General features: G+C 36.6%; 1 protein-coding gene across 1 annotated transcript in view; it reads left to right on the top strand.

Annotated features, from left to right (window-relative positions):
- Positions 1–14,961, top strand: part of LOC126480691 (glucose transporter type 1) — a 321,263-nt gene that overhangs the window by 53,130 nt on the left and 253,172 nt on the right. Inside the window, exon 6 of the mRNA XM_050103930.1 lies at positions 9,404–9,499. Coding sequence (XP_049959887.1) covers positions 9,404–9,499 — 96 coding nt within the window. The remainder of the gene's footprint in view (positions 1–9,403; positions 9,500–14,961) is intronic.

Raw genomic sequence — 14,961 nt, forward strand, 5'->3', positions numbered from 1 at the left:
GCAGCATATCACATTCTGTGTAACATTTACTCCCAAAACATTACATCATATGGACCTCTCTGTTCTTCATGAAGAAATTAAGGACTTTAGAGAAGTATTGTGATAAAATTATTTGGGGCATATGAGGAGGGAAAAATGTTACTACTCATGGAGCATTGAATTATGCAAATGTAGTAGTTAATATTTACAATTCATCGCTTTTTGAAGTGCTATTAAGAGAAAGCAGTATATATTTTATTCAATTACAAATGATTCCTTCAAAATGAAAGAGTTTGTGTCTCATTTAAATTTGTGTGATTAGTGGAAATGTGGTTTTTCATCATGTTGTTTTCTTGATTGTTGCTATCATCTCTTGCTCTGAAAAACTGTATAGGCACTGACAAAGGACTACCTAGTCAATGTAGCAATGGCCACCACAGAAATATGTCCCCTAGTGCACACACTCCTGCCTGTTGCAGTGCATCTCTCTTCTCCTACAGCCAACCCAGCATGTTTCAGCCACTAATCTACATCCCCCAGTCCATTTTTTCAATGACACAGTGCACCTCTTCAGTCAGAGCAGTTTGCGACATGAAATCCACCACCTTACTCCTTTCCTCCAATGTGGTCAACCACATTCAGACTATCTTGTTTTGCAGCTACTAATTATTCCCTTCAGTAATAGTTTCTCTTCTAATGTTTTACTCTCTACTTTTGAATCTCTTTGTCTTTGAAATTATTTCTGTAACAATATCATGTTCTTTCTTCACTGCTAATGAGAACATGGTGGTTTGAGATACTCTGTGTGCATAGGAAAAGCTTCTAAGAACCTATTAGCTCAAGATTAACATGAAGAAAGGAATTCTCATGGATCCCATTTTTCAAGGTATTATGTTTTTTGATTAATAACTTTGGTAAATATTCATTATATCAGACTTACATGCAGTGTTCTGCTATGACAGGTCACCCTGTAATTTGATTTTGTCGTGACTAATGTAAGAACATTTAAAACAGATATTGAAACTTCCTGGCAGATTAAAACTGTGTGCTGGAATGGAACTCGAACCTGGGAACTTTGCTTTTTGCAAGAAACTGTTGTACCAACTGAGTTATCAAAGCACAACCCATGACCTGCCCTCACAGCTTTACTTCCACCAGTACCTTATCTCCTATCCTCCAAAATAAACAGAAATTCTCGTGCAAACCTTGCAGTACTAGCACTCTTGTAAGAAAGGATATTGGAGAAATGTGGTTTAGCCAAAGCCTAGGTATAGTTTCTGTATTTGAGCCTTGAAGAAGCTGGTAAACCTTTCTGACATACTAAATTGTATCTTGAATGTAGATTCTACTTTTGCAAAAAGCACAGTGTGAAATGAGTCATCTAAGTATTTCTCATACTCTGGTCTAGCAATTTAATGAGCCACTACCTCATGTATCCAATACTATACTAAATTTCTCAAAATGTTCTCCTACTAATTACAGACCAGCATATGGAGGACAATGGATGTGAAGAAAAAGTCACTAGATGTATGCTACCTAAATCTTGCCAAAAATGCTAAAAATCTATATTTAAATTTGAATCTTCGTCACATTTTTAATCTGTTAGGAAAGTTCGTTCTTGCACCAACTGCAAAGTTGAAGTGTCTGAAAAGCTGATAATGTTTACATATTAATTTTATGTTATGTGGATCTTATATGTTTGTGTATATATTGAATGAAATGAGGTAGCTTGATGATAATTTAAACAGAATTAATATATATGTGTAAATATTTCTGATCATTTAATTGTAGACTAATATTGAATCATAAAGTACTCCTGACAGAAACTGCATGTATCTCATCTTGAGACATATTGCATCAGGTCAGTTACAGTAAGAAGTGACATGAAATCTAAGAATTAAATACTTTCATTTAGCTGTCTTTGTGTTTCTGTGTTTTCAATCAGTTTTTTAAGTTGAGGCAGATGTGTTTTTCACAACTATTTAACATTTGCACTTTTGTAATACTCTAAAGCAACTGGATAGGTAATAAAGCTAGCCTAAATTCATTTTGTAATCTAGTTTCAGCCAGATGAGCTGCAATGTTTCAGGAGTAACGGATGTGTTTATGTGAGTGGCTCATGCATAATTTTTCCACTGTACAACTTCACTGAGTACACTGTATAATTGTATATTGTTATGTTCTGTGTACCATAACGTGAGCTTTGTCACTTCACTGCACTTGCTTAAGTCCCTCAACTGACATCATTTTTGGGACTTGGAAGCATAACTGTATTCATTCACTGTTATCTCATTCCATTCAATAAATATGCAGATATGAAACTTTGTGATAACTACTCACTTTTGTCTAAGTTTCTCATTTGATTTTTTTCCCATTGTTTGCAATAGATTAGAAAACCATATTTTTATTCAAAATTCATTTTAGTGTAAAGTCTTCAGATAAGCAAACATGTCTGTCACAGAAAAATGGGTGATTAATTATCATCCATAATTTGCCAAAACAGAAGACATCTCTGTTCCCGGATAGTTTAAGGGCATCAGTAAATCCATGTAGTAGGCTATACATCTATGTATAGACATAAATTAAAAAAGCAAAATTTGTATTCGGCATTAACATTACATACAGTGAATTTGGGAGTAACAAACTTCATCTTGAATAAGATGTGCATGTAGTGTAATGTTGAATTAAAAGTTTGATTTAAAGTTTGAATCAGCTGAATTTATAAAGAATGCAGAATGAACTATTGGTTGATTGGCTTGTGGAATGAAAAGTTTTATGTTGTAACTGGCAGTATTATTATTATTATTATTATTATTATTATTATTATTATTGACTGTTACTTATTTTCCAGAATGGCAACATCATGATTTTTGAGAAACTAAAATATTGAAAATACTTTATTTTACTACATTACAATAATGCATCAGTTCTTTTATGTTCCCTTATATCTTAAAATATTAGTAAACTAGTACTGTTTTTTCTTTTTTATTTAGTTTCTTTTTAATCAGTAAATCACAGTGTCAAGTAAAATGGAAAAATTACTTTTACTCTCAGCAATAGATCTTATAAGAATTGTGAACACATCTTTTTTCTTAAGGCTGAATTTACTCCAGTAGATGAAGTATCACTTAAGCAGTGTACGAGATGCATAGAAGATATATCTTCCTGTATTTCTTTAATGAATAATAATTTATGCAACTTTAAACAGGCCATTATCTGATGTCAATAATCTGGCAAAGTCCAAACCTCTTAAAGCCAGCATTGGAGTTGAGCAGAATTTAAATTTCTGAGTCCAGATATTCTTGTACGATATAAGAGGAATGGCTAATGACGTATTCTTTCACTTAACTTATCTTTGTACTGCTGACACCTCAATTTGTTATCCAGCTGGATGCCTGGGAACTGTACATATGAAGTCATCCTCTGTGTTCCCACTGAACTGTTCGTGTGGTACTTGATAGTCAGTTTTATTTTTCTAGACTTGCGTCTTTGTAAGATTAAGGGTTAAACTGTTTTCTGTGAGCTAGTTCCAATCCTGTTCAATTATTCTTGTGGCAGTATCTGGTATGGATATGTTTTGGCCCTTAGTATACTAGTGTCATTAAATATTCTAGGTAAATCATTTATGTAGGCAAAAAACAGGAGCAGGTTAAGCACCAAGTCATATGAGACACCACATTCAATGTTTCACCACTGTGAAGTTAGTCTTATTTCTGTTCCCTCATTTCATAATGTGACCATCTGTTTCTAGAACAAGACTCTCTTCATGTGAGGGAAATGCCTTTAATACCATACTATTTTAGTTTCTCCAGCAGAATTTTTTGATTTGCACAAACAATGACCTGGGGAAGGTCACAGAAAATGCCATAATGATAATTTTCTTCTCTTGTTCTACCAGAAGTGAATTCGTGAGAACATTATTGCTTTTTCAGTAGAAAAGCCTCAATATAAAGCCAAAGTAAGACAATTGTTAAAAGATGATTCAACGCTACCTTTCCAAAAAAAATTCAGAACACAGGAAGGAGGGAAGACCTCTATAATTAGAGGTAACTTCTTCTGACCTTTCCAATAGTTTAACAAAACTGTTGCTGGCAGTGACTTTGTTAATCAGTCCAATGGATCTGTATTTAAATATTTATTTTTTATCTGTGTTTCTTTCTGGTACTTTCAAGAATTCCAGTCATTTGAATTTATCATAATCTGTATGACTCTGTCATTAGGAGGATGAATATCAAGTTCACTCATTTCATTTTTATAATGTGGTGAAGAATTTGGCAGTAGTATATGTAATGGTATTTTGTATTGGTGAGAGCTAGTCTTCTGCATTAAATATAGCTCTCTCTCCTTCCTGGTACAGGCTGCTTTTATCTTAAGCCTTTTTAATGCCATTTCACTACCGTGCTGAAATAGATCATTTTTTTCTGATCTCACACATGTTGGTTGAAAGACAGTCTGATTTAGATAAATTGTCAATCATTGTTTTGCTAAGTCCTATTCTTGTTGGAAATACTGCTGTGAGCAACAAACCAAAGATAGGCATTTAAATGCCCTGGGTTAATACTGCCCAGAATTAAATAAATATTGAACTCTCCAGGTACAACTGCTTCCCAATCTTATGGACAACCTCTGAAATTTCTTAAGGAAGTTTAAAACATTTCCTGTTGAGGCTGTACACATTCGAACCCATATGCAGTTCTTGTATGGAAATGTGGCCTAGGACTTTTAAGTTTTTGTTTATATAGCTGGTCTCCCTTTCCTTATTTACATATGCAGTAATTAATAATGTGGTAGTAACTTGGAACCATCTAAGTGCATGTGTTCAATTACTGTGACTTCCAAATGATATGTTCAGCATAGAACATTTGTAAAAAATATCTTTAGATCTTTCAGTTTCTTGTAATGATATGAGAAGCTGATCTTTCTAATTTGAAAAGCTTCTTGTGTTTTCTTGAACAAACTCAATTTATGATTATTGTTGCCCTTTGTGTTGTCTAAGGTGCTGTTTCTTGTTTCTCCATTTATTCCCAAAATTGTGTGTCTATATATACTAGCTGCACTGTCTCGAATAACTTTACCTTAAAAAAGACCCAATGGAAATAGTAGGGTTTGGAGAAAAATCTTCTGGTTATACTGAATGCTTGTGTAGATTAGCCATTCAAGCAATTTCTTACAGGGAACATTTAGATGTAGACTATGCCACGTATGGTGCACCTATGTGAGAGACAATGCATCAGTCACATCCATGTGCGATTTCATCACTGTACTGACTCACTGCTGAAACTCTGTACTTACACAATCTGTTTACTAGAGGACTGTTCCCAGCAGTGTGCCTGATGTCCTCCTCAGTAGTATAGTTCAGGTTACAGTTCAGACTGTTTCCAGCATCTGCCAGTAATAACTACATAATCTTAGTTACCAATTCTTTTCTTCTGTGTAAATCTTGTAAGTGATATGAGTATTCAAATGATAAATTTCCAAAGCATTTTTTATTTGATGATAAACTGAAACTGTTAAGGGAATCTTACTTGTTCCTCCTCCTCATTTTCACTCCTGCAATTCATTTGCACTATTAAGCTGAGAGAGAGAGAGAGAGAGAGAGAGAGAGAGAGAGAGAGAGAGAGAGAGAGAGTAGCTGATGGATGAATTTGTGGCATTACAGCATAATTTTACCACACAGCTTACAAGGATAGTAAACAGGGGAGATGTCATTACCAAGGCATAAAGTCTTTGCTAATTTCATTCTGTGTACTCAGTTAGATAGTATGTGTGCCTTGCAGACAGGTGCATGGAAAATATATGCGGATTTCACCATCTGAGAGAGGATGTGTTGTTGGGCTCAAAGAAGCCTGTTGGAGTAATTGGTGAATTGCTTGACATTGAGTAGGACCAATGCCACTGTTCAACAGTGTTGTCAGGAATAGGTGAACCGTGGCTGAACACAATGTCAAAAAGGAAACGATTGACATAGAGAGACAGCAGAACGTGAGGATCGGCCAGTCATCAGAGGGGCACTCAGAGCCCCACATTCATCATAATCATCATCAATCCAACATGCAGTTGGTGCAGCAGTGACCGCAAGTACCATTAATAAGTGGCTCACAGATAGGGGGTGGAGCTCTTGGTGCCCCTTACATCACCTACTATTGGCCTCTGTACACCAACAAGCCTGTTTGCATTGGTGTTGGTCACATTTGGTGTGGAATCTCATTGTCTGGAGTAGAACTGTCTTCAGTGATGAGTCCTGCTTCAAACTGAGTCCCAATGACCAGCGAAGACTTGTCTAGAGACACCCCAGACAGCATTGGGCTACAAACACGACTGTTGCCTGCTATATGGCCCGACAAGCAAGAGTGATGATCTGGGGTGAAATTTTGTTTCATAATATGACCCATTTGGTTGTCATCTGCAGCATCCTTACAGCACAGTAGTATGCCAAAGATAGTCTACACGCTATTTTTTGTCCTTCATAGCAAGCCATCCTGGGCTTACATTTCTGGAAGATAATTCCCAACTCCACACAGTGAGAGTTTCTGCTGCTTGTCTTCTTGCTTGCCAAACCATACATTAATTAGCAAAGTTGCTGAATCTCTTCCTACCTGAGAATGTTTGGAACATTATGGGCAGGGCCCTCGAATATGTTCGGGATTTGATGATCTAACATGCCATTTGGACAGAATTTGGCTCAGTATTCCTCTGGAGGGTATCCAACAGCTTTATCAATTAGTGCAAAGCAGAATAACTGCTTGCATATGAGCCAGTGGTTTACCAGGCCTTTATTGACTTTCTCAATTTCTGAAGCTTTTTCTTCTTGAATAATTCGTCCAGTTTTTCTGAAATTGCAATCATTTGTTTGTCTGTACAGGTATATCACATCCATTGATTTCTATACCACTTGAATAATTCCTTTGTGATGTGCTGTTCTCTCTCCACCCCCTTCCCCCCATGCACACACTCATGTGTATTTATATTTACTTTCCCCCTACTATTTAAACAATGTGTTCTACAAAAAATACAGGTACATTGCAAATAGTTTTTTATGAATGTATGTTATCCTTTTCCCCCTAAAACAGCTGCAATCTTTACTTTAGAAGCAATGAAATAAAATTTTGAAGGAGTTTTGCTATTCATGCAAACCTTTGAACAAAAGCTATAAGCAGGAAAACGGTCAGCTTTCATGTTGCAAGAAGACTGATAAACTTTTATACCCAGAATAATGTAAATATGTACTTCTGCTTTTAATTTCTGTTGTGCATAAGTCTGAGTGCATATATGTTCATAGTATGATATTTTTGGTTGTCGTCCTCTAAGTTTATTATATTTTTTGCACCCTTACACAGATTTTGCATGATTATTATTTTATTTTTCAGTTATCCTGCATTAATCTGCATGTGCTTGCTTGCTTTCTTGCTTGAATATTTCAATGTGGCTCCACAAGCATGTCATGTTGGACCAAGGCACTGAATGAAATTGCTGCAAGATGTAGAACATTCAAAAGAAGCTGATTCATGTGTATGAAGAACTGAAGAGGAAGATATACATGAATTTAGCAAAACAGCACTTTATTGTGAAAACTTTAATTGTGGTCTGAATATCACTTTATTGTATTGTAAAACATAAAAATCCTGTAACTTTTATGGTTCAAGATTTATACCATGAAATTGTCAATTACATGACTGGGACTCTCTGACTTAGGTGAAAGTACTAGTCCTAGAGAGAATGGGAATTGTTTCTTTCTTCTATTAAAAAACTGGAAAAAAGATGAGGCTGGGAGGGAGGGTGATAAAAAGAAGCCTAAGGAATAAATAATATGCTTCCTGATGACCAGCCAAGTTTTCAGTTTATAATATTTTATTTGTAACAATGGCATTGATACTCTGCAAGTTTCCTACTGAATTGTTATAGTACATAACTGAATGTGTGTGTTATATAAATAACAATCTTTGGCTGTGTCTTTCCCAGTTTGGTCCAGTTTGATGAACTGTCATCATTAATCACATTATTCGACATGGTCAAATTTGGAGATAAGTGATCTGTTGTGTTAAAGCTGTGGATTCAAGAAAACCTGTAATACTCAGTATTGCAAATTATGTAATTTTAGTGATTACTAGTCTCAGCTTATCTACAAGCCATCTTCGGAGGTTTTTTTTTTTTTTAATATAAAAAAAGGGTAGTGTACAACTGCCAGACAGCATGACATAGTCTCACAATTTGTGTATGCAGGATTGTTTTTTTATGCAATCCAATGGAACAGTGATGTAAATTATTCTAGAATAAAAGGTCATCAAACGTAATGCACACAGACAAAATCCGACAGTTTATGGATACATACACAGTGGTCATGCTTGCGACATTGTGTTATTCAAAAGCAACATCAGAAGTAGTGACTGTTAAGTACTATGCAGAATGAGATGCCTGTTTCTCGCTGGAAACAAGCACTATGTAACCTCTTTAGGTGAACATTCTCATTCTACAGAGTCCATAGTCACTGTTCATGACACTACTTTAGACTAATGTAATGTGGAAAGCATGATCCCAGTGTCCACATATGTATACTGTCTGATTCTGTCGGTGTTCATTACACATGGCGGACTTCTTATCCAGGGAAAATTTACATTATTGTTCCATTTGACTGTATAACAATCAATCCTGCTCACACAGATGATGGTGCTGTGTCCTGCCGTTCGGCAGTTGTACACTAATTAGTGTATTTTGTTACAATCTGTAGATACATTGTAGATAAGCCAAAACAAGTATCAGTAAAATTATATTTGTGATCTTGAATTTTAAAAGTTTTTCTGAATCCACAGCTTTCTTTCCCCTGGATATGGCTCTACAAATGATGTAACATTTCCTGTACAATGTTTATTCTAATTACTGTTAATTTTTTGCATTAGATTCACAAATTTATAATGAAAGTTTTGAAATCCTTGTGAATAAACTTCCAACTTCATATTTAATAGCAGAAAAGTGTAAGAAATACTCTTGTAGATAAAAATTTTCAAAAAGAGTGACAAACATTGTAAGTTTTGCAGATCTTAAGTTTTTCGTATCATATATGTTATTTCCAATAAAAAGAGAAATTTTATTTGTTCTTTATTTTGTGTTTGATTCTGTTAACCCCAAGAAAATCTATGCAAATCTGTCCTTTTAAAATGGACGTTGAAAAATTATACTTCAAATGATATATGCTAAGCACTGTGATTTTGTGATTGCAGACTTCTGTACAATATTGAATCACACAAAATATAAGTGATAAATCATACGCTTACAAGGAAAATAATTACTCTTCATCTTACTCATACCAACACAGTTAATTACACAGTACAAAACTGGAAATTATTATGTAAAATATGTGTCTGTGATTTTATACCTCATTTGTTTTTCATAATAAATTCTAAAAAAAATATTGTGTTGTGTATTCCAGGGACTGACATTCTTCCTGTCATATGCAATCCTTGCCGCAGTTTTGGGAATGCTGCAATTTGGCTACAACACGGGGGTTATCAATGCTCCACAAGGGGTAAGTTCCTTTAATGACCCAATATGACTTGTGTTTTGCCTGAGTTAATAATGTGAATGTATTGTATCTTTGGTTTTTTTCCCCTCTCAAAGCAGCAGGGTTGTGAGACTATAATTAGGTATTGTTTAAACGTTTATTAAAACTAAGTGACTTACCTTTAACAAAAGCAGAGAAGGAAAGTTGCTATTCACCATATAGCGGAGATGCTGTCATGATAGGCACAACAAAAAGATTCACACAGTTATAGCTTTTGGCCATTAAGGCCTTTGTCAGCAGTATACACACACACACACACACACACACACACACACACACACACACACACACACACACACACAAATGCAACTTGCACACGTCTGCAGTTTCAGAGAACTGAAACCACACTGTGAGCAGCAGCAGCACTGCATGATGGGAGTGGCGACTGGGTGGGGGGAAAAGGGGGAGGCTGGGGCAGGGAGGGATAGTATGGTGGGAGTGGCGGACAGTGAAGAGTTGCAGTTTAGATGGAGGGCAGGAGAGAAGGTACGGAGGGGGGAGGGGGTAAGTAGCGGAAAGGAGAGAAATAAAAAGAAATTAAAAGACTGGGTGTGGCGGTGAAATGACGGCTGTGTAGTGCTGGAATGGGAACAGGGAGGGGTCTGGATGGGAGAGGGCAGTGACTAATGAAGGTTGAGGCCAGGAAGGTTATGGCAATGTAGGATGTATTGCAGGGAAAGTTCCCACCTGCGCAATTTAGAAAAGCTGGTGTTGGTGGGAGGGATCCATATGGCACAGGCTGTGAAACAGTCATTGAATAAGGGATATCATGTTTAGCAGTGTGTTCAGCAACAGGGTGGTCCACTTGTTTTTTGGGCCCAGTTTGTCAGTGGCTGTTCATGCGGACAGACAGCTTGTTGGTTGTCATGCTTACATAGAATGTAGCACAGTGGTTGCAGCTTAGCTTGTAAATCACATGACTGGTTTCACAGGTAGCCCTGCCTTTGATGGTATAGGTGATGTTAGTGACTGGACTGGAGTAGATGGTGGTAGGAGGATGTATGGGACAGGTCTTGCATCTAGGTCTATTACAGGAGTATGATCCATGAGGTAATGGATTGGGAGCAGAGGTTGTGTAAGGATGGACAAGTATATTGTGTAGGTTCAGTGGACAGCGGAATACCACAGTAGAAGGGGTGGGAAGGATAGTGGTCAGGACATTCCTCATTTCAGGGCATGATGAGAGGTATCGAAATCCTGACAGAGAATGTAATTCAGTTGTTCCAGTCTCGGATGGTACTGAGTTATGAGGGGAATGCTCCTCTGTGGCCGGACTGTGGGACTTCAGCAGGTGGTGGGAGACTGGAAGGATAAGGCATGGGAGATTTGCTTTTGTACAAGGATGGGAGGATAATTACGGTCACTGAAGGCTTGAGTGAGACCCTCGGTATATTTAGAGAGGGACTGTTCGTCACTGCAGATGCAACCACCACGGATGGCTGCGCTGTATGGAGGGGACTTCTTGGTATGGAATAGGTGGCAGCTGTCGAAGTGGAGGTGTTGCTGATGGTTAGTAGGTTTGATATGGATAGAGGTACTGATGTAACCATCTCTGAGGTGGAGGTCAACTTCTAGGAAGGTAGCTTGTTGGGTTGAGTAGAACCCCCTCCCCACCTTCTCTCCTGCCCTCCATCTAAATTGCAACACTTCACTGCCCACCACTCCCACCATACTATCCCTCCCTCTCCCCACCCTGGCCCCCTCCTTACCACAACCCAGTTGCCACTCCCATCATGCACTGGTGCTCGCAGTGTGGTTTCAGTTCTCTGAAACTGCAGATGTGTGTGCAAGTTGCGCTTGCGTGTGCGCGCGTGTGGGGGTGTCCACTGCAGACAAAGGCCTTCATGGCCGAAAGCTATAATTGTGTGAATCTTTTTGTTGTGCCTATCGTGACTCAGCATCTCCACTATATGGTGAGTAGCAACTTTCCTTCTCTGGTATTATTGCATTCCATCCTGGATTTTCCATTGATTTACTTACCTTTAAAATATTTTTATGGGCTACTGAAATACCTTTGATGCACAATGTTTGAAATATTGGTTAAAATATGTCTTTACCTTCTCCTAAAATTTACTGCCTTGCCAAATCTGTGCAGCAGCACATGCAATTTTTTCATTGCTGCATCAGTTTGTGGCTCTCCTTATAACAGGTTTATGAGCTGATTCTTTCATTTCACAATTTTAAGGAAATCTTCTGAGTACGAGTATGAGTGTATTTTGACTATAGGAGGAAATCTCTAGGAAAAAAAAAAACCTCAGTTTGTTTTCAAATTTGGCTCTGCTATTTGTTAGGCTTTTCCCATCAGTGGATATGTGAATGGAAAAATTTTATTGCAATAGCACAAAAAGAGTATGTGCAATATGAACCTGAATTGAATATTTTAACTATTTAGAGTCTTAAAAAAATATGCAGTTTGCACCATATACATCCCTTACAGGCCTCTGTAGTGCAGTGAAAAACTTCTCTTTAAAAATTAATTTTTCCATAATGATATTCCATTAAACATTACACTCTGTAAATAGACAAGTGTTAACGTATTGACTTGTCTGTCTTGAATATTTGCAATGACATGAAGTGCAAATCTATTTTTATAGTTAAAGTTGCCATCCATACAAACAAATAAAAATTTTGAAGATCTTATCCCACTGAACAGCTCCTAGCTGTGTAGAGAAATAAAATTGATTATTGTAGAAGTTGGGTTTTGCAGATCTTGAATAGACAGTTTCCTAACACTAAGAGAGAAACCATTTTTAAAAATCACTCAGAATTGTTTTAAAAATATTTTCACCTTCTCTTTACTGTATCTCCATAAAATACTTATGTCAATTGCAAAAAAGTAATAATTCTGCTTGCTGCTTCTTGTAAGATGTAATCAGCCACATTCAGGAGAAATATAATGTATCAAAGTGAACTTTGTGGAACTCCATTTATAATCTGTCATGTGAAAATTTTTAAGTCCAGCTAAGGGTGTGCCTCTGTATTTGTGGTGAGATGAACACTGCCTGTGAAAGACAAGGATTCAGGTTGAATTGTTGGTGAGGCATGTAGTTTTAATCGGTCAGGAAATTTGAGCAAATGATGTTCTTGAACTAATTGAGATACCAAATTTTGTTAGAACTATAGCAAAATGGACAAGGTAACAGTACTTCTCTTTTTTTATCTAAAAAAGTATTCTGCTCCAGGAGACAAGAATAAACTGAAAGGAAGGATAAGATACAATTAATTAGTTCATAGTTGAATATGAAATAAACTAAAAGATGGAGTGGAAACTGATGACGAATAGTGTATCTATTCAGTATTGGAAGGACATTTTTTTAAGGAACAATCCTAGCATTTATCTTAAGGGGAAACCATGAGAAACCTATTAACTCATGACCAGATGAAACTTTGAGACTATTCTCCAGAATACAAGTCCTATGTCTTAACCTCTACATTCCTTCACTCACTGTTGATCTGTGGAGATCACAGACAATGGTTTCGAAACAGAATGAAAATCAATTTGCCAGTTTCTGCGCGCAATGTAAAAGTCTGAAGGGGAAAATGGAATTTGATTCCTTTCTCCATTTTACGTGGAATCGTGTGAATTTGAATAACCTTTACATATATACTTCAGGAGTCCTGTTGTCGCTGTTCACATATTGGTAGATGACTACATTTTTTCACACAAATTTTTACACTGTTAAGTAGCGGCACCTGACAGTGCTGTAGTTATAAACTGACCAAATAATATAAAATATTATATTAGTGAAAAATAAGACACTGGTGCAGTATTCTAGAATATTGTAGAATGGAACACCAGTTTTGTGTGTGTGTGTTTTTTTTTTCATTTTTTTTCGTAATGTATAAAATGTTCTTCCAAGAAACGGGGGAACAGTCAATCAATGCACTAGAATATTTTATCAAGTATGTCACAGTGTTATTCACTTATGGTTGCTCAGTGGTTAAATGACTCTGGTCACTGTTGTAGAGGGGAGCATTTGCTACTGCTATTCTAAATGTCTGGTTTGAGCTCACCACATAGTCCCTGAATGAATATCATTATGTATACTGGCTGAATTCTTCTGATGTAAGCACACCTTTATGTCAACAGTTTTTGAATTTTTGTTTTTTAAATATTTGTAAAAGTCCAGATTGAGGTTTGGGATAATACCCTGTCCTTAGGTTAAGAAACTGCTTATACAAATGGAAAAATCAGCAATAATAAACTGCAGAAAGTGGGGAAACTTTTGATTAAAGACACAAAAAAGTGTATATGCGGAACATACATACAAGAAAATATCCCAGTGATGCTCACTTTAAACAATTTAGGGAGCTAGGTTTATTGCACCTCCCCCATTAAATCTTATGAAGGAATTAACTTTTAACTTTTTAGGTTACGTGAAACTCTTAAGATCCCCAGTAGAAATACCAGAATCATATGAGGCAATTATTCCAACAAATGGGCCAAAGAATCATGAGTCAGAATCGTAACTGCTGAAGTATTTGCTGCAAAGTCCCAGAGGTAATATCCTTCATAGAAAGCAGTTGCCCCCAACATCATACAAAGAAACAAGTCACTTAAAACTTTTTTGTTTTTGTTGAGAAACTTTTGATGACTCGTGGAATGTTTATCAGAAAGATAAGTGGAAACATTAGGTGTAGCAGGGTTCAAAATTAATGTGACGGTGAGCTAACATAGATAATAATAAACAGTCAGTGGATGTTGGTTAATAATTGGATATTTCTGTTAACGAATAGATTCACATCCATCAGTCATAGCCATTCAAAGAAGGTGTAAACAAACAGCAGAGAAATAGCTCAAGTGTACAGTAATAACAGATGGTGACTTCCACCTGCTCCACATCAACTGTGGGAACTAGGAATACACTTTTGGTAGTAAGGACAAACAGCCTTGAAAGTGGTACTGAGTACATTGACAACTGCTGCAAACAACTGGTCTGACAACTCACATACAGAAGAAATATTTTAGCCTCTTGGCTACAATAGGGTGTATACAACCCGGGATAAACCCGGGAATTTTTTCATCCGGGAGAAAACTGGGAAAAACTCGGGATATTTTTAGAATTCCAGAAGTTTTTCATTGTTTCAGTTTTCAGTTAATTTTTTGTATTTTTGACTGGTAAAACTGATACTCTAACAAAGGATATTACTGTGTCCCGTTGCTGCAGAATAATACTTCCACCAATAAAATATAAACGAGAGAAAAAACGAAAATAACTTAAATTTGATTTGATTTGATTCGATTAAATTGCAAAGGAAATGCGCCATATACAACAACGACACACAGTGCTCATGCAAGCATCTGCCAATTGAAAATGTGTCAAAGGCTTTAGGAAGACCATATGCAGTGCTTCATAACAACTAATTGCCTCCAATGGGCGTGAAGTCGCAACTATTTACATTCCATTTGCTTTAGCAGTTACGCG

The sequence above is a fragment of the Schistocerca serialis genome, chromosome 5, assembly GCF_023864345.2.
Source record: "Schistocerca serialis cubense isolate TAMUIC-IGC-003099 chromosome 5, iqSchSeri2.2, whole genome shotgun sequence".
Taxonomy (NCBI): domain Eukaryota; kingdom Metazoa; phylum Arthropoda; class Insecta; order Orthoptera; family Acrididae; genus Schistocerca; species Schistocerca serialis.